At 41.9% G+C, this 20,696-nt stretch overlaps 1 protein-coding gene across 2 annotated transcripts; it reads left to right on the top strand.

Moving 5' to 3' along the window:
• Window positions 1-420: 420 nt before the first annotated feature.
• On the top strand, window positions 421-18,180 carry LOC129593636 (DNA-dependent protein kinase catalytic subunit-like). Of its 2 annotated transcripts, XM_055490053.1 has the most exons (26): window positions 421-468; window positions 526-1,060; window positions 1,141-1,214; window positions 1,277-1,387; window positions 1,625-1,699; window positions 1,764-1,875; window positions 1,948-2,063; window positions 2,348-2,438; window positions 2,517-2,770; window positions 2,972-3,476; window positions 3,549-3,700; window positions 4,005-5,843; window positions 5,897-7,264; window positions 7,440-9,155; window positions 9,244-9,851; window positions 9,916-10,105; window positions 10,222-10,788; window positions 10,991-11,464; window positions 11,524-11,888; window positions 12,065-12,675; window positions 12,745-12,947; window positions 13,087-14,343; window positions 14,489-14,644; window positions 14,709-14,940; window positions 15,175-15,702; window positions 17,649-18,180. In XM_055490053.1, exons 2-26 carry the CDS (start codon window positions 916-918, stop codon window positions 17,951-17,953), a joined length of 12,054 nt encoding a protein of 4,017 aa, XP_055346028.1. In that variant the 5' UTR covers window positions 421-468; window positions 526-915; the 3' UTR covers window positions 17,954-18,180. The 2 variants fall into 2 exon arrangements, with proteins under 2 accessions (XP_055346028.1, XP_055346029.1); XM_055490054.1 differs by lacking the exons at window positions 421-468; window positions 526-1,060; window positions 1,141-1,214; ... (2 more) ...; window positions 1,764-1,875; window positions 1,948-2,063 and having other exon boundaries at window positions 2,373-2,438; window positions 2,506-2,770.
• Window positions 18,181-20,696: the final 2,516 nt, after the last annotated feature.

The following is a 20,696-nucleotide window of genomic DNA, read 5'->3' on the forward strand; positions in this document are numbered from 1 at the left end:
AGTATCCTAACCATCACAATTCACAACCCCCAGGAATTTCGCGCACGAGAAAAGGTTAAGGAAAATTCGATGCGGTCAGACAGATTGACAGAATAAGCAAAAAAAACGTCGTTATTTGTCGTAGCAGGCCACGAATGTTCTCCATTATCGATCTTTTTGACTTCATAATAGAAAATTTTATAAAAAATTTGAAAACGGGATTTTAAAACATTTTTCCGAGTGCGTAATCAAGGTCTGCTGTTTTAAACCTTTAAAATAAGTGCAAAGCGAGTCTGCATTATTATTATATTTATGGTCTTTATAACACACTTTTATCTCACCCGTTCTCACACTAATATTCCGCTTCGCTCGATTTTGTTTGTAGTCATTAGTCAACAGTCAGTGCTCACTGCTGACCGTCCTGAGCTCGGTTCCCTCGTCTTACAGCGGGCGCTGCGTATGGTTAGTGCTGCATCACCGCGGAACTGTGTAAGCTATTCAAATCGTCAGTACGATCAGTATCCGATCATTCTTTTGTGTTTTCAGTTTTCTGCTTGAATCTCCGCAAAAACACAAATACGAACATAAACCCCGGCCTGTTTGCTGGCAAACTTAAATTAAAATTGTGACTGCAGAAATTACCCATTAACCACCATTATCATTCTTGTGTATTCCCAATCGGCATGGGCTCTCATCTCTCAACATCTGATTTTATTGAGTTTTGCATCTTTTTACTTGTATGTACAAATAATAGTACAATGTAGATTAAAATATGGAATGCCCGTCGCCGTTAAAGGAGCAATCTTTCAATTCTCCGAGCAGGAGCTCGTTGCCGCGTTTTTGTGATTAGTGGATTAGTAGATGTTGCAAAACCTGATGGTTTGATATCTGGAATTATCATTTCCGCTTTGCGATATTTCTTCTGAGATAACTGAAATGGCTTCGAGGGAAATCAGAAACCAGATCGACAATCTGAGGGATGTGCTGGAGCGTGATGACTCCCGCATGGAATACGATGCGTGCGAGATTGTTGCACAGATTCAGAATGTTGCGTTGCAAGAGACCGGTCTGCAGGAACTGAGTAAGGAACACGCATCTAGTTTGGGGATATTGTTTACTGAACATGTCCTACGATTTTGTTATGATTTATGATTGTTTCAGGCGTGATAATGCCGTTGCTGGTCAAAGGAGAAAATAGTTTGCTGAGCGCTGTGAGCCATCTCGCGGGAGATACGGTGAGGAATTTGATTAGCAATACATATGTAAATGTAAAATTTTATATGGAAAATTTTTGCAGAAATCGAATACAGTTCAAGATGTTTTGGATTTATTATGCAAGCTGCTGGAAGCCGTGGAAAACCAAAACATTGCACGGGAGACGATCCTTATGCAGCTGAAAGATTTATGGGTGGGTTAAGTTTCGATTTTCTATCATAAAGAGAGCATTTGGTTTCTTATTTGTTCGTTGTATTCTTATATTTGTGTGCTGTTAATGGCACCATTTTTGTCGTTTCGTATTTCTTGTTTCTGACTTGGGTTTATTTTGCAGTTTTATGTGTATTCTTTGATTGTGGTCGCTCTGGCATATGATGCATATCAGGCGTTTATTTGTTAAAATAATGTATTTTTCAAACATCTGTGACAGGGGTTTGCGGATCTCATCATCAGGTCCAATTCTTCCGCCAAAATTCGAACATCGGCTGTGATGCTGCTTACACTCGTACGAATTTTCATTTGTAATTTTGAGTTTAGCTGTCATTGACCGTCGTTTTGGGAATGTGTAGGTGTTCAGATTGTCCTTCAACTCGGAGCAGTTCGGCACTTTGGACGTCCCCAGTACAGTCAAGTGGTTGGTGAATGAATGCAAGCGTAACTACAAATATCTCCCTGCTACAGGTAAAAGCCAGATGCGGTATTACTGGCGCAGAGATGCTGAATGTTAAGCGTGGCATTGGTTCTCTGTTGCAGTTAAGCAGATCTTTTATGGCTTTTTGGGACAGATCGCACAGAAAGTCCCAGCGGAAATCGACGATAGTCTTATTGATGCTCTTCTCCATGTATTCTTTAATGATCTCCAAACAGAAGTAAGAAAATATTCGTGAGATTGGTGGAAAAGTAATTGAAATTGTTGTTTGGACTCTGATTTGGTATACGCATTTGCGCAGTTTTAAGCGTATACTGTATAATATTGCAATAAAAATCCCAGATTGTTGAGTGCATTAGGCCTCCTAGAATCATTTGATCAGTTATCACTTCTGCTGCGAGAATAGTTTTGTTTTTCAATGATTAAAAGATGATATTTTCAGTCACTTCAGTTTTTTTAGCAAGCCTCGATTGGTTTTTAATCTAAAGTGATTTTCTTGCGCAGATTAAAAGCTCAAAGCCTGAATGTCCGACCATTGCTGGGTGTCTGGACGGCCTTTCCGGATTGTTGCATCACTTCTCAAATAGTGATAAATGTGGGTCTACTGCTCATTCATATCGGGCTGTGTTTTATACTTTTTATACTTATATTCTCAGTAAAAGTGTTTTCGAAGGTGTGAAAAACATGGATGTAATCGTAACATCTTGCCGAAAAATTATTCATGCTCGCGAAGTGTCTCGATATGCCATGGTCGTCTCAGCGCTCAAGCTGATATCGCAACATCGCGGTTTATTGGTCCCTCACTTTCTGGCTAAACAGGAGATGTATACTGAAATCTACTGCGATTTGTCGTACTGGGCTGCCCATCCAGCAAACCGAGACGTTCAAAAACAGGGATCCAGGACTCTGGATGATTACCTTAGAGAAGTAAGGACGTTAATACTTATTTAGTTTTGATACCTATTTAAAAACGGAAAGTGTTGAGTTTCGTTTGCGTTTGTATGGTTTAGCATTCGTGAGCGGTTGAGTATGTTCTATGCCGTGACTGCGTTTTTAAATTTTGTTGTTTTGTGTCAGTCAGTTTTTGCTGTTAGGTTGGTTTTGTATTTATTTAGTGCGTTGTTGTAGTGTGGACGCTCAGTTGCTGCAGGCAGCAAACTGAAAAATCGCGTGGAAAATGCAAAACTAGCTTACGACTTCTTCATCCAAGAGTTCGATTCAAAGATAAAAGAGGCAAAAGGCTACCGAAACCTTACACTGGCTGTACGTGGATATGGATATTTTGCCGCAGCAACGGTGGAATTAGCCTCCCGTGAAACCATTGACCGCATGTTTACGGAGATGATTTACAAAAGCGAGCAGATGTTTTTTACGTCGAATTCGGAAAGCACTGACGATAAGCTGGCAAATTTACCGGGTTTTATTGAAAGTTTGTCCATTATGATCAAGGACGGTGAAACTGGCCTGCCGGATACTTTCCAACCGGCTGTTCAACGATTGTGCATTCTGTTGATGGACATGTTCCCCAAGCTGGGCTTACCACATCAACATCTTGCTTGTAAAGCAGTTGTGAAGCTTTTTCTAGTGGCTAGTCATTCGTCAACTTACGCGGGGGAATTCATTTCCGAAATAAGTACGTAGTGAGGTTTACCATAATAGAGATTAACAAAGATGCGAAAAATCTTGAAACGCGTATGTTTTTCAGTCTACCAGGGAGTTATACGGTCGTGTTCCTATCCTGTTCCGGTAGATAGCTTGGAATCCGAAATATCCGGTGTACGGAAGCCTCCGAAGCCTACAAATTTCAAGGACTTTTTTCCGTTGTGGGAAAAGTTGGTCAACTGCACTTATATGAAGGTGATTGTCTTTCAGTGTAGAATTTTATGGGCAAAGAAATGTCTGTTTTAGAATTGGAAGTAGAAAGTACATTTATGATACAAAGCAACGTGTGAAAAATACGGTAGAATCTGAAATGCGCGTAAAAGTGCAGTTAGGTATTAACGATAAGTATGTATACGTTTTGTATCAATGTAAAAAGTTAATACTGTAGTGGATGCTGCACATATTCCGCTGATGATTACTGCTTGTTTCCTTCACAGTATCCACTTTTGTTTCTAAAGAATCGAAAACTGAAATCATACATGGTTTGGATAACTTGTAGGACGTGCTGAATGATTTTGGGATCTCAGAAATGGATTTGCTTGGTGTCTCAAGATTGATTTTCACCGATCTTCTTGCTGCGGCAGCTCGTATTATGGATTCCTTGAATCTTCAGCTTCTTTCTACGGTTCCAGAAGATGACTCCATCGCAGTTGATGTGATTGCTGTGGATAAAGCTCCGTTGAAGGAGCAGGATTTTCAGATTTTCTTTTCCCTGGAACAGATAATCAAGAACACAGTGAGCAAAGCCAAAGTGGACGTCCTCTCAACTGGAACCAATGAAATATGCCACAAGATCATCAGTATGTCCGATCGGCATCCGCTGGTACCGGGCCTCTACCGGTTCCTTTCCGTTTTTTGGAACTGTGATCGTAGATTAAAACTTATCCCCAGTTTGATGGATGAGGAAATGGACACCGATGTGATCATGACGGAGGAGCCTTCTCCAACCTCAGAGCCTTCTAACCGTACTGCTGCTTTTGTTGCAAAAGTTACTGGAAGGGTCCAACATTTCTTTGGGGATTTACTGGTGTCTGCTCTGTGCGCTGTTCTTGATGCCCCTGAGAATGCGCTGATTGAAGTACTGAAGGAAAATCGTATGATTTTGGACCAGCCGCTGTTTTTGGCTTTGCAGACCGCCCAGAGTGACCTTTATTTTGCTGAAAATGTTGTGAAAACTCTGTACCGATGGTGTATCGACTGGACCATCCCTTTGCCACTCATGCAACCTTATTTTGCTTCTGTGATTCCTCAGTTAGATAGTTTTCTTCGCGGAAACGCCGCAGCATTTCGGGAGCGCTCAACTGTTGTTACTGATGGAATAGTGTCGAAGAAAGGCAAAAAAGATATGGATTTGGATGGAGCGGTGCTTGATCGCGTTCGACTCATTGTTTTAGATTTTTTGGGCGCCTTGGGTGGAAAATATAATCATTTCGTTTTGGAAGCAACCCGACTCGACGAAACAGAGAATGCGGCTGTTGCTTGGGATATGGAGAAGCATATGAATTTTAAATTCCCATTTTCCGATGTGATACTGAGTAATTTCTTCCTGGATGACTTGCTGCCAAGGGTGATTGACTTAGCCATGCACTGCCCAGATAGGAGGACTAAAGTTGCGGCATGCGAGGCGTTGCACGCTATGACAGTTACGTTGGTTGGAAACCATGCATTCATGCCCGATGATAGACGAAGCAAATCAACATTGTTAAATTTGATTCAGAAACTTATGCCGAAATTACTGGAATTGGCATGCGATGCGGAACCGATTGCAAAACAGATTTTTGAACCGTTATTACTGCAGATCATTCACTGGTACTCGAGGAAATCAGCAATGGCTACCAAAGAGTCGGCAGCGGTGCTGGAATGTGTTATGGAAGGATTGATTAGCGAGAGAAATCCGGTCGTACGAGATTTCTCAGCCCGATGTGCTCAGGAATATTTGGAATGGTCCTTGAAAGATACTCGTCCCGGGGAAATGTCTGTTGCCACTCGGTCACTGCTAGAAAAAATCATCAGCTTTGCCAGTCACTCTTCGGCCGCAAAACGGTTTGGAGCTGGATTAGCGTTTAGTCGATGCTACCGGATTTTTCGAGAAAATCCCATGTCCGTGGACATTTTCACTATTGATCTGGTAGTAACTTTTACCAAAAGTCTGGCTATTGCTCACCGTGACAATGCGGGAATGGGGACGGAAAAGTTAATGGAAAGCTGCCTTGAACATCTGGAAAAAATTGTGGGAAAATATGTAAAGAAACTGCAGAAACCGACTACTCACCGACGCAGGCCGGCTGATTTGGAGGAAGCTACTGTAGAGCATCTGATCAAATGGCTGTTCCTACAGGTAAGAAAAGTCATTGGCAAAGCAAACTCAGATTTGACAGAATTAATTTTCAGAGCTGTCGACCGGAAATGGCTTGCCGCATGAAATCGTGGACATTACTGGAGGCAGTGATACGGACATCCCAAAGTTCGTCTAATGCTGCGAGCTTTTTCGATGACCTCAAGAAAACTCAAGGTTTATCCTGGCTTTTGCGTACGTTTTTGAATGGTGGTTTCACCGCCGAGGAAGATAATCATCTTTTAACAGTCGAAGCTGTTCAAAGTGGATTGGACAGCCCGGGGGAGTGCTTGCACACTCTCGAACGTTTGGCAGCGGCTGTCGATTGCTTTGCGTGGGCATTAAGGGAAGCGTATATCAATCCAGGAGGTGCCGCTAAAACCGTCGAATGGAATAAATTATTTCAGATGATTGGAGAATTTATGGAGAGAATTGGCAGTCGTTCATGTGTTCTGTTCAGTTCGGAAGATTCTGTCGTGCAGCGAATGAAGTGCACTTTATTGATACGCATTACGGATCTGATTATTTACGTTCTTATGAAGTATGGAAAAGAAGGTCGCATTTCTCTACCTGTTAATTTGTGGAATGAAGATTTCCTTTCTGCTACGGCAAGCCTGATACTGAATCCGGCCGCAATGGGATTTGACTTAAGCGATCCGGAAGTGAAAAGTGGATTGAACCAACAAGTCAGAGCGTTTTTATCCGCATTGACGGGATCGCTGGAGCCGAAAACTATTCGTGAGTTAGGAGAAACAATTGGGAAGTTAATGGTTCAGCCGAAGTACGATATACCGTTATGGATGGATAGTGAAATTGATAATTTCCTGTTTGAGAGTTACGCTGTTCTTCGAGATTCACGTTTAGATTTTCGTTATCTGGAGTCGAAAGGTATGAAAGATGACCCGAAAACGTTTGGACTAACGCTGCTGGATATTGTTGATGAACGACTGAAAAGGGGATTCAAAGCGTGTGGATCTCGATTGGAATCCTGGTTGACGACCTCCGTCAGAAAAGAACAGCAGCTGTTTCTACTGGCGCTGAGCTACATGGATGGAATTAATGAGATAGTGGGGAAATATTTCTTGGGATCAACAGATCGGGATATATTTTACCCAAAGGTGAAACGGCCATTTTTCAAATATATTTTTGACTTGAATGGAAAACACGCGGTGGCGCAAGGAAAGTTTTTGGAGTTGATATTTCGTCATAAGCAGTTAAAAGTTGTCAACGAGATCATCAGGGACTGTCTGGAATATGTGGTCAGTTATAGAGCTTTCCGGAAACAGAATGGTCCAAACTTCTGCGCGATGGTGGTGCAGTATTTGGGATCGTTTTTGGACATATACATAAAGACTTTTAGCAGCATTGAAGATTACCGGATTCCATTAGAGAATCTGAAACTTTTGCTTTTTATTGATTCCGGGGTGAGTACTATGCTATTATTAATTAAAAATTTTAAAATGGTATATTTTGTGTTAGCGTCAATAAGCATTTTTGAAATTGTGTACAACACACGAGAAACTGGGGCCTGTTTGCGAATGATTAATATAGCGTAAGTTAGGGAAAACTTTACGAATTCGTTGTTTTCCTATTTTCTAGATTTTGAAACAGTCATCGCCCGAGATTTCGAAGGTTATGGACTTTTATGTGTCGGTCTTGACCCGCGATGTTGCCAGTGATCAGTCTATTGTGTCGGTGAAGAATTATGCATTAAGATTGCTGCCCTTTTTCCTCTCCGCTGCAGACGTCCATAGAGTGGAAGAAGCTATCCAAATGATGTATGTAAACGATTTTCCCGTGACAGCTGCAGAAATTTCCTCAGATGCTACTCGAAGAGCGTATTACCTGCAAGCCGTTGACCTTTTGCTGAATGCTGTCCCGTTAAATGACAATCGAGTACTTCTGGAAGTTTGCGTCAAAATCATTTGCCGAGACCAGAACCATCCGCTAGTGGATCGCTTCGACCAGATGTTTCAGAGTATTTGCTCTATGGATCGTGGCGAGCACACGCAGGATATGATGGATATCCCATGGAAAATTTTTGTTAATGTTCAGTATGCTGTAGAGCACCGAGAAATTGCTGTGGATAAAGTACTTCTGCCGATGATCCGGTCCACATCTCAGTCGGCACTAATGGAATTTTTTGCTCGACACGTGGAAAAAATTTGCGAGTTGCTGGAGATGAAACCCCGAGTTCCTACTCTGGGTTTGACGATTGAGCAGAAGTGCTGCTTGGAATTAATGGAGATTTTCTGTTCTCGCACACCGAAAGCTGATCTCTTTTCGGCGGTCTCTCTTGTTTCGAAATCTTTTGCCAAATATCGGGCAGAAACGGATGGGAAGCCGATTGCCAATCCAACTGGAAAAGAGCTTATTCAGTTTTTGACTCGGACAGCGGATGGTTTAGCTCATGAAAACGTGGCTGTGAATCCGGAACTGAAAGAAGCTCGACGGACATTGCACTGTGCAGCATATAAGGTCTTAGCAGCTGCGGTCACCGCTACTCAAACGGAGTTGAGGTTTTATCACAGATGTTTATTCGAAGAGAAGCCCGAAACAGGAAGAATTCTATGGAGTAATTTGGTGGATGTTGACACGGTTTACGAATTTCCTGTAGAGTTCATTAAGTCACCTGAAAGACGGGAATTACTGGCAGCGGTGCATAAGGAAATGACGGATGAGACTGATTCAAATTCCTCGTTAACTGCCGGCATATTCACGATGACATCATACATGTCGGCACGGGCGTCGGCAGCTTCCTTGATTCAGGCCAGCAGTCTGGGTGAAGAGATTGGTCGGTTTGATTATTCGACCGGGATGGATCGTAGATCGATTCCGCTGAGTGTGTTAGAAGAAAACGCAACCAGGAAATCCAAAGAATCCGTCATTCTGGAAATGAATGATCTCAATTTGAATGAATGCATGGCCACATTGGTTGCCATTGTCCAGATGATGGCCGGAAAGGGTATTTCTCCCAAGAGCGGACCGACACCAGACTGGGTCGTGGCGTTGAAACAAAAAATCCAGAATCCTATTGGTCATCTGAATGTGAAACTTTTTATTGCGAAATTGATTGTGAATGTGGAAAATTCCAAACAGCCCTTTTTTGTGGGATTTGCTGATGATTTGTATGCGCCATTGGTAGATCTGATCTCCAATATCCCAAATCCCGACGGGTTGAATTATTTTACCGTTGATCTGGTTGAAACCATGTTGAAATGGACTTTGACATCACCGCCTCGGATGCTTGCACAAAGCGCCGCTCAGAATTTGTTTATCTTTATTTTGAAAAATGTTCCGCATAAGAATTCTCAGGCAAGTATGAATGTATGAATGTTTCTCTTATTGTCAGGGCATGATTGGTTGCACCTTTCTGTTTCAAATAACGCTTTTTTTGTGATAGGTGCAAAAGAACAATCTAACATTGCTGAAAGTGATGGCTGAAGCTTGGCGCAGCTTGTTGACCAGCCCAGCCAAAAATGTTGTATCCAGTTTGCTGACGAACGATCCTGCCCAAGCGAAATCGAACCTGGTCGTTATCAGCATTATTGCTGTCATCTTGCATGCCAAACTGCCGTTGAATAGCGGTGTCTTTGATGAATTCCAAAGAGTCCTGATTCTCCACATGAAAACCGCTTCCGCCCCCGTCTACCGGGCTAGCGCTTTGGCCTTCGGATTGCTAATTACTCGAGCTGAAGAAGATGAAGTTGAGCGAGCAAGGATCGAATCCGCTGTACTGGAAGCTGATAAGAAACTGGACCAGTTATATGACGAGCAAAAGCCGAAGAATCAGCCTGCAGCGGAAATGCAGTTTATGGTTATGCTCCGAGAATTCCACAAAAGTTGTCCCCGAATGGTCGGCCGACACCTACGCCGCATCTTGAATATATTCCCTCAGCTTTCGGGAGAGAAAACTAAGACAATATGTCTGGAAATCTTGAACAGTTCGACATTTGACAATCCATTTCTTGAATTTAGGGTAGCAAACATTGACAAGTGCTTTACAGACAGGTGACGATCAAACTACCTTGCACTATCAAAATTCATGTTGTTTTTCAATGCCGCTTCGTTTTAGAAATGAAAGCGTTCAGGGATTGGTAGTTCAGTTGTACAGAACAGTATCTGCAAGGCTGACGACAAAAGACTTTATTGAACTTCTCGACTGGATGAAGCCGCTTTGCTCCCATCCCAGTCCTATACTACGACAGCAAGTGTATGATTTCTGCATGCGAATCTATGAACGATTTGAAAGCGCTTCGAATACGGTAAGTCATAGGATGTGAGTAATGATGGAAATTTAGCTGGTTGAGTTATCTTATGCGTCGCCCTTCCTGCCTTCGATCCCATGAATGTACGGTATTACATAATCATCTTATTTTAGGATGAAAAACGGGTACTCCAGGCAGCGCGAGTCCTCCTGACTTCGGGCCTAACGGATAAAGACAAGATTGTGCGCAATAATCTGTTTACTTTTTGGGCGCAAGACCGACGATTCTCTGGGTCGACTTTCGTTCGCCTGATGACCATCTTCAAAACTTTTTTGGAACCTGAAGTGCAGTCGACATTTCTTTCCTCTGCTTGTCATCTGCTGTTGGAGCTGTCGGCTAAAACACCTCAGTTTGGCCTTCCTGTGTTTCCAAGCGCCCTGTCGGACTGTGAATTTTTTAAGCAGGAAATTGAAACCACTTGGCGTGGTCGTTCGTCCATGATGCCAGTGACTGCCAGTACGTACGCTGGAGGAACTTTTTCCGGTACGTTCGGGTCAGCTCGCGTCGGCCAGCGGGCACCGGTGTTTACGCCGACACAGATTGCTACAGTTAGCGCAATGGACAGTCTGGCCAGTTCGGGAATGCACACGTATGGGTCGCAGTTTTCCGAAGCTTTAATGGTGGAAATGCCATCGCGAAACTTATTCGGTGGTTCGGGAGATGCCTATCAAATATCCCAGGTACGTAAAACTTGGATTCTTTAAGCCGTTTAGCGTGATTTGGGAAGTCACGTGCTTTAGCGAATTTGATAAATTCTGCTAAAAGTTTTCGGCAAAGGCAGTGGGATCAGTAAACTGAATCAGATTGGTTTGGTTTTTGTACTATGAGGAGAGTTAGTTAGAGTTTTTCGTCAGGTATTACCAACGTAAAATTTATATCCAGGAGGACCGGGCTCGTTTTGAGCAGGAACAAACGCAGAAGGAGTTGAATAGCATCCGTCGGCGTGTTCAACGGGACAAACAGGATGCCAGTTTGTTTTTTGCCAAACGCGCTCTGACCCTACAGAAACAGCTGGAAGAAAGTTTGAAAAAGGAACGAGAGCGTAGAGACCTGGAAGTGAAACTATCGCGCATGTACAGAGTTGGTGAGGTACCGGATGTGATGATCACCCATTCCGCCATCATCCAGCCATTGCAAACTCTAACTCAATTGGATCCACACACAGCTGGACTGTTATTGATCAGGTTATTTCATGGAATCATTCAAGAAAGCAAGAAAAGACGCGAAATTGTGGATAGTGAGCTGGACAAAGTGGTGGAAAGATTGGAGAAAATTTTTGACGACGAACGTGTGTCGGATGTGACCTTTTTAACCAGCATGCTGAATATTGTTATTTCAGATGAGACCCGATTGTTGGTACGCTTTGAGTGCGCATATCTTGAGCCTTGACTGTAATTAATTTTTTTGGCTGGCAGGGATCGGTTTCTGCTCGAAGTATCGGTTCGGCTGCGGTAAAGTCCCAGCAGCCTCATTTAGGTATTGCCGTGCTGGAGACTGCGTTATTGAAGCAGACTAGTGAACCGTCCGCGAAACGCGGGGTTCAGAAAGCGTCGGATTACTGGCTCAACGTGTTCAAACTACTGCAGAATGTTGGTGATACCGACTCAACTCAGGGCGTGAGATTGGAAGACGTTTTCAGTCGAGCTGATAACGTGCGGTTAGCTCTTGATGCAGAAATTCGCGGCGACTTGAATGCAGCAATGAGCCTTTACGCTGAACTTTACACATCCGAGGACGGGTCTGATCAGAGTGTTCAGTTGCTTCAAGAATCGTATATGAGGTTGGTTAGTAGCGCATAGTCTGTGACTCTGTATTGTACTTGAATCATGTGAAGCCAGTGAAGGTATGAGTAAATTAAACAGGAAAACAAATTTAATCACCAGTAAACATACGCTCGTTGTGCAAGTGCAAGAAGCACTAGCTTGAAAAATTAAAAGTTATCTTGAATTGTTTTAGGTGCTTAAATTCTCTGGCCAATTGGAACGATCTGGAAGCGGTTTCCTTACCTGAGAGCAAGCTGGACGAAGAAACAATGGATCGCATATGGAAGGAGCCGTTTTTCACCGACGTTGCTATGCCCTATGCGGTTCAAAGTCTTTTGAAGTTGACACTGGAAAACCATCCTCCTTCGATTGCTATTTTGAAAACGTTCTTTGACACCGCAACAGCAAATGCCCAGAGAAAAGATATACTGGAAAGACGCTTCGCTTTACCTGCAGGAATATTCTGCATTCAACAGAAGCAGCCGCAACACGCTGAATACTACCTTAAACTGGCCAGTCGGTCATTTCTGGAAAACTGGGCGGGTACACCACAACTGAATCTATACAGTCGCAGAAAATATTTGCCACTGATGCAGCTTATTAACGAAGCTCGACGCAGTGTTGTTGTCCAGAAGAAATGCGAACTCTACCCGGACAATGAACGCAATTTAAAGGAGAGTTTTATGAATTATTTGGTTGATGACCACCGTGAGCCAAGTGATATGGACAGCGTTGGTGTATGGAACGATTTGATTGTCAATCGGTGTTTTTTTGTCAGGAACATGGCCCAGTCGTCTTTGTCGAGTGAGTGTTCTGCTTAGTCAAAATTACCTGGTATCTGTGTAATCGCAGTTTTATTGTTGATTTGTTTAGAGGCAGCCGATGCAGTGGAGAGTTTTGTAGTCCACGAGAATCTAAAAGTGGCCACTAGTGCTGTGCGCCACCATAACTTCCGCGTTTCTGATCAGATCATGAAGACAACGGTCTCCATCATGAAAAACATTCCAGATAGCGAATATTATGCTTCCCCGGATTTGCCGCTGAAACGTCTCCAAGACCGTTGGGGACAAGTTTACGTATGTGACTTTGGTGTTTCTGAATGGTTTAGTTTTATTGTTCGGTCGAATCAACAAAATTGGACGGTGTAAATTTGACGTTACACAGCATTTTCGTGTGATTTTTATTAATATAATGATATAGTTTTTGTAATTTCAGATTTCTGGCGCTCTGGAAAGAGCATCATTTTATTGTACCGCTGATGAAGCCGAGAAGAATTTGGTGAAGTTGTTCGATGCGTTGCGTTTGGCGGAAAAAGCTATCCCAAACGCGGATCCCAGCAGTAAAGCGGCCCTAAAGGTCACGGTGTGCCGCCTTCGAAATACCATTGTGTCTGTGGTAATTGAATGCGATGGCGAAATGGAGCTTGATAACAAACGAAAAGCAGCGCTTGGTCTGCAGAAGGATGATATTTCTGGGTTATATCCTCAAATTTTTGAAGACCTGCGAATAAGCTGTCAAGAATTACCCGAACACCCAGCGTCAGCTGAATATCTGTTGGAAGAATTTCGGTTTTGCGACGGCTTGGTGGGACGAAATGTAATTGCTGATGTGCAGTTGGTGGAATGCGGTACTGCTGCTTTATTGCGTGCCATGAAACTCGGCAGTGTTGCAGCGCGGGGTTTGTTCAGTCGACTGCTAGTGTGGATTACGGAGCATCCACAGATTGTGGACGGCTTCCGAAAGGGATGCAAAGACATTCCAGTTTGGATGTTCCTGTCGTGGACCAATCAGATGCTAGCTTTGGTGGACAAGAAAGAAGGGATTGCGGTGCATGATATATTGGTTCGTTTGGCTGATGCCTATCCGCAGGCGATGGTATATGGATTTCGAATCAGCAAGGAAGGTTACGTATTTGAGGAGAGCAAGAGCGGGGAAGTTAATCGCAAAGCATGTGATAGGCTGTCACAGATACTGAATTTGCCGCTTGTCAACGAATTTATTCGAAACCTGGAGCTTCTGTACCCTCCGCATTCGTTTTTCGCCGATTTCGCCAAAAAAGCGGAACTCATGGTGAAAGATAAAAAGAATGACCTATTGAAGCGGGAGTTTGAAGAGATTTACGGGAAAGTTTTGGCGGAAGATGCGGTCTCTTCGCTCAATCCCACGTGGAAGAATTTTATCAAGGATTCCCGCGAAAAGATTTTAACCCTTTTTGGCACTGCCGGAAAAAAGATTCCGAAGTTAAAGTATTCACAGTTCAAGGCCGATAAGGTGAGATTCGAGGAATGGTTAAAGGATCAAGCAGAAAAGAATAAGAACGAGGACTTCACCAAACTTTCTCAAATTAACCCGTGGTTGACGAGATTTACGTCGTTGAACTATGAGGAGAGTTTGGAAATTCCTGGACAGTACAGTGGTCAGGAAAAGCCCATTTTACAGCACCACGTGAAAATTACGTCGTTTGGGGAAGAGGTAATGGTTAGCTGTATAACACTTTCACTTTCAGCCGTATAACACTTTGCCGGCGTTTTGCCCATGATTGCGACTTTTTTGGTTTTTTGTTAAAACTTTTGGGACTATGCTACACTGACGGTATTGTTTTTGTTCCTTTTTGTAGATTATGACCTTGCCGTCTATTCGCCGTCCTATACGAATAATGATTCGCGGTAATGACGAGAAAGATCATTTGTTTTTGGTCAAAGGTGGCGAAGATTTGCGATTGGATCAGCGTATTGAACAGCTTTTTGAGTTAATGAATCGCGTTTTTGAGCAGGTATGAATATTTTGTTTATGTATCTGAGATTATCTGTCGTTTACATGGTCTCTTGCAAATCTAGGATGCTGACTGTTGGAAGCGCAATTTGAAGATCACTACGTACAAAGTGGTACCGATGACTACTCAAGTGGGCTTGATTGAGTGGGTGCCGAATACTACGTCCCTGAAGGGCTTTTTATCGCAAAATCAACCGAAAGAACTGAAAATCGACGAAAGCTTCTCAGTTGCCAGAGATGATTTTCGACAGAATCTTGTCAAAATGGTTGCCAGCGCGTTAAAGAAAAAGAAAGATGGTAAATCCTTCCTTATCTGGCAGTATATTGCTACCCTCATTGTTAGCTATAGTCCACATTTGTGTAGCACTGAAAACTCGACCACTTTGCATTGAACTGTTAAAAGCATCAATTAAATGAATCACAATCTTGGTTATCATGAAATCTTTGAAAGTGTGCAGTTGATCAAAACTGTAAAAGTCCAAAATAATCCACCGCCATAGTTAAGTTAAAAGATTATTATGTGTCTTGCAGATGTAACTGAGCGCACAGCGTATCAACAGTCTTATGGAGTACTGGATCCAAGCGACATGCCCCGACTCTTTCGGAAATCAGAGCAAAAAATTGAACCATATCTGCTGCGATCTCAACTGGAAAAATTAACTGTTTCTCCGGATGCTTTTGTGATGATACGCAATATTTTCGTGGAGACCTATGCGACTTTCAGTATTGCTCAGTATATTCTGGGGATTGGTGATCGCCATTTAAGCAATGTTCTGATATCAACTGCTAATGGCAGCATCTTCCCGATCGATTTCGGACACGCTTTTGGATCTGCGGTTCAGTTTTTGCCCATTCCCGAATTGGTGCCGATTCGACTGACCCGGCAGCTGGTGAATTTAGTGGCGCCTCTGTCTGTGGCGGGAAAATTTAAGCAGATTATGATTTTGGCACTGCGAGCATTGCGGAAACAACAACAAATTCTGTTGGCCACGATGAATGTCTTTATTCAAGAACCGTCGGTGGACTGGTTGCACAATGCCCGTAAAAGCGCTCCATCTGGTAAGAACCAGACCTGGGCAGTTATGAGAATTTGACTCATAGTTAGAGTTAAGAGTTAATCGCAGCTCGCGAGTTACGCTACGAGTTAAGTTAGCCGCAATAACTAAAGTTAACTGGAGTTAACTTCTAATAAAAAAAATCATGATTTTATTAATTAACTTCAAGTAGTCTTTTATGCATACCGATATCACTTTTACCAGATTTGAGACACAGACCAATTATTAATTTTTTTCCTAAAACTGATTTTTAAAATTCATGCTTTTTCTAATGTTCCTTTTTCATGTTTTTCCTGAGGGAGAGAGCGAGAGACACATTTTTCTTGAGGGAGGAAGATAAAATATAAATGAAACATAAGAAAGAATAAGAATGAAACAAAAGAATGAAACATACAAAGAAAACATGCTTGTGTTTTTGTGTTTTGTTCTTATTGTTTTTCCTGCCTGTTTTCTCTCACCCTCAAGAAAAAATCAAACATAAGAAGTTCTTATCTGACAAAATTCCTCCCTCTTTTTAACCACATAAAAATTCCTGCCTCTCAAAATTCCTCCCTCTTTTTGACCCTGGCTTTTGGGGCCGAGCGCCGGCAACGCTGAACTTTTTTACTAAGATTTCGCTTCACATGGCTACCGAAGTTAGTGTAGCTGTTTGACAGCGTTGACCGCATTATTACGCTTCCCTAATGGGCAGGTAGCGAACAATTACAGGTAGCAGGTAGCGCACAGACGATCAGTTCCCGTGTGATTTTGGTGCGGAACATGATTTGTCCTCTCGTTGACAAAATTTTGCTCCGCAAAAAATTACGTTCTCTGCACGCTGTTAATTGCGCTCAAATTGAACGATCACACTCACTGTCAGCATGGACTCTCCGATGCATATTCATCGACCGAAGCGTAGCGAAGGTAGATTAATACATACTTTCGTTGATTTGTGTCCGTTACGAAAGGTCGTTACGAAAGGTTGTCACGAAAGCCATTTCCAACGAGTAACTGGAAGTCTATGCTTATGTTCCTAAGTCGTTTTGCAAAATAATATATAAAATTTCATTATTCAACATATACAAATAGTATTAAAATACTTAAACAGTTTGTAATATAAAATGTAGTATACTGTACTCAAAGGAAATGCTGCGCTCCGGTCTGTCAAATGCACGCCAACGTGCATTTTTCCTAGTCTAATCAAAGCCTTGGGCGGTCGTAGTGTACGTCTGCTCGAGAAATTTTGTACACGGATACTTTTGTAATTATGGCAATTTATGCGATCCACGGTTAAAATAACATTTTTTCTGATATTTTCTATTTTTTAATTTCATTTTTGCTTTCAACTGAAACCTCCAGAGTTACGTTAAACTCGAGTTGCGCTATATTATTTTTGAGTTGCGCTAGAGTTAAGTTTTCGTCCTGGCGAGCTAAGCTTCAAAGTTAAGTTATAACTCGTTAACTCGAAAAAAACTCGCGTTAAGTTAAATAGTTAAAATTAACTGCCCAGGTCTGGTAAGAACTATGCTAATATGTGAGGTTTGTTTAATTTATAGGTCATTATTATATCTGGAATACAAAATGATTTCTTTTAAAATAAAAAGCGTTGAAGATATCCATAGTTTTGATCATTTTATTAATAAACGCATCTTACTTTAATGTGTCCTATTCTTCTACGATGCCGCCCAAAATATGATTGATATTGATCGAATTATGCATAGTTGAGTGGTGTTAAAATGTATGGCGTTTTTGTCGATTTTAATGCTTTGATCCAACAGAAGTCTTTGTTACAGTATAAAGTAAATTAGCAAGCATATTAAATATGACAAGTTCGCAGCAATTGGCACAGCAGCTGTCACTTGGTGTTTGTCAGTGCGGCTGCAATGCAATTGTGTTGTACCCAGTCCGGTTGGTACTTGATGCAATTAGTCGCTGCAGTAAATTGATTTGTGTGTTGGTACATCGGCACAGGCGACAGTCCAGTGACGGATGATCTACGCTGGTTCCCGCGCGATAAAATCGCCATTGCACAGCGCAAACTGCAAGGCGGAAATCCGGCTTATATCACTCGCGACGAACTACATCGGTCAGTGCTGGTCTCGGGGGAGATTTTAGCTCAAATGGAGAAAGCATGTTTGGGCAGTGCTGATTCTTTGCGCAGCAAACAGCCGGAAATGAATCTGGCCGTGGATGTGCAAGTGGACTGTTTAATCGATCAGGCGCAGGATGCCAATCTGCTAAGCAGGATGTACTGGGGCTGGGAGCCGTGGGTGTGATTTTTTTCTGTGTTTTCCATTACGGATTTGATGTTCCATGAAGTTTTTTTGGTTTAAAAGGTTATTCTGTTTGCGATGAATTGTATTGTGATGGAAAGTGAAAAATTACTTTTCTAAGTGAGTCACTTGCACTGAGCGTATGGAAGATTTGTCCAGTGTTTTTTTCCGTTTTATAGCGATGAAGTGTCCGCAAAGTGTTAAAATTCTTTAAATAAAAGTATTTGTGAGGTGTTTTGTGGGTCACAGGCCTCAAACATTTTGTTTGAATTGTGATTTAGACCACGCAAAAACAACCATTCACTAAGTAAATCCAGTAGTAATATTGTTTTACAGACAGCCCTAAACAGACACGCGCCTTCATGGGCATAATAAGATCTTTCGAAGAACAATAGGCAAACGTATTAATGAGACAATTAATCAATTAAAACGGTTGATTACCGTATGCACTTCGTAACATGTGTGACTTTATTACGATTTTGTCAGTCCAGAACAATTGATCGTCTGGCACTAAGATCCGATTTGACAGGGGACTCATTTAAAGTTGATTCGCTACTCCTTCTACGAAAGAACATTACTAACAAAACAACATTGCATATTAGCGTGATACTGTAAAAGCTTATCAGAGATATGGCGATTATCGACAATTTACAAGGATATTGCTGATATATTAAGGGAATCAGAGTTGAACAAATAATCACCAAAACAAATGCAATTATGCTGGATATAAAATGCAGTATGCTTGACAAAATCGAAAGAACGGTACGGAATGTGGTTGATCGTCGTTGTGGTCGAAATTTGGACGTTCCGTGAATTACGGTGGTGACGACACCAGTGAGAAGGAACACAATGACGGAACCCAGATCCAGCCATATTAGCCCGCTTTTTCCCAGTTGATACTCAACATAAACTGTAATTAACCCAAAGTCAACATGAACGATACAGATAAGCAGTACAATTATCACATCCTTCATGAATATGCAAATAAGAGTAATTTCTACTGCGCTATCGACTGCCGGCAACTGCGCATTCGATATCAGTAGAAAATCATCATACGTACCCGTAGTCCGATGCCGCGGATTTAAAATAAACTAAATATTTCCAGTATGCATCGTGCACTAAGAATTCACTTAAACGAGGTAGCAACGAAAACGTCTTGCTAAGTGATCAGTTTCTGCTAGCAAAAAAAGACAGTCTACGCTATGCAGCGAACGTACCGTACATGAACATCGCCTGCATATTGCATTATTGTAGGTGAATACAATATTTGGATTACGCCATATCTAATTTTCAATTACTGATCTTTATAATCTCAGGAATGATAGTAGGCAGTACGCACATTATTCTCCTAAATTCAATACAGGCACAACTTCAATTCTGCACGTGCCAACACCTGAAAGTTCTTCGGTTTTAAAAAAATAATAACGCATGCAAAACCAATTTTTACCCCTCTTTACAGAGTATATCATCAACTGGGATAATTGACTGCGAATTTACAAGATGGTCATGTTCAAGCCTCGAAACTACATACGTATGCAATTTACGTTTAGTAACTGCAGCGGCACCATTTACATTTCTCTCTCAGTGCTTGTGTAATACATCTTTGGTATACAACTTTGAGATATTTTACTTGTACAGTTATAACTTAAACTCACCTACAATATCCAAGGAAAGCGTCGCAATGGATGACAGGATTTGCAAAATGCCCAATGCAATGCCAGTGTTGCATACTGTTTCTACGCTACATCGGATATGTTGGAGATTTACCGGCATTTCACATTTCCATCATCAGCTGCTCTTTGCGAGTTAAAACGCGGGTGAACGAAAATATAAACCTCCTTAACAACGTACACGTAATTGGAGAACAATTGGAAAACCGATAGACTAGCACTGGATGAAAAAAATCCTTGGAGAGAATATGACGCCACTTCAGCCAGAAATTGTTGCTAAATATGCGCAGAGAAATACATTTAGCTGATCAATATTCCATTAATGGTGTACAGTTCAAATACAGCATCAATTTTTAATCAAACGCCGGCATATAATAGTAGTGTTGAGAGTACGTTATTACTATGGAAAATTGACACAAATCACTAATCGAAAAAAACAGCGGGATACTAAGCTATTTTTGTTTGATTGTAATGGACAGTAGTGCAAATTGTGAACATCGGGAGCAGCGGTATTACGTAATGGTTGGCAATACCCGCTGTCAAGTCCAACTGTTCGCTATTCTACTGCAATTTACAGTGGAAAACAGAGGATGCACAGTTCACCGTACGCCAAGAACGGCCAACTAAGTAACGTAATTGCTAACTGCGGCTTCCTTTGCTTCCAGTCGCTTCAAAGCGAGTGTAAGCCCATTTTACCGTCTAATCCAAGCTAGTTACTCACAATAAGGGTCACAGTAGCGGTTTTTACAAAATTTTAATTGTAATATTGTGATTTGACAGTTTATGCACTTAACCGTACAACTACATTACAGTTGTACTACAAATACAGTACAATTTAAGAGTTTTTAATAGCAATATTAGCGAGCGGGTGGTGCTTTACGGTAGCCTAAAACATCAGATTTCCTATGCACCGCGTTTAGGTGGTACGGCTAAATCTGCAATGAGACTAGTCCCATTGACTCAGGAAAATTCACTGATCTCCTGGTAAATTTTCCTGATCTCCTGAGTAATAATTACTCGTGTTTGATTTAGGCTGGAAATTTTAGCAGACGTAAACGTAATTGTTAACTGCCAAT

Source organism: Paramacrobiotus metropolitanus, unplaced genomic scaffold (genome assembly GCF_019649055.1).
Source record: "Paramacrobiotus metropolitanus isolate TYO unplaced genomic scaffold, Prichtersi_v1.0 Parri_scaffold0000062, whole genome shotgun sequence".
NCBI classification, from domain to species: domain Eukaryota; kingdom Metazoa; phylum Tardigrada; class Eutardigrada; order Parachela; family Macrobiotidae; genus Paramacrobiotus; species Paramacrobiotus metropolitanus.

Coding starts and splice junctions, on each gene's coding strand:
- LOC129593636 (XM_055490053.1), top strand. CDS start 916: ATGGCTTCGAGGGAAATCAGAAACCAGATCGACAATCTGAGGGATGTG. Junction 1,061..1,140: donor GACCGGTCTGCAGGAACTGA/GTAAGGAACACG, acceptor TGATTGTTTCAG/GCGTGATAATGCCGTTGCTG. Junction 9,852..9,915: donor GACAAGTGCTTTACAGACAG/GTGACGATCAAA, acceptor GCTTCGTTTTAG/AAATGAAAGCGTTCAGGGAT.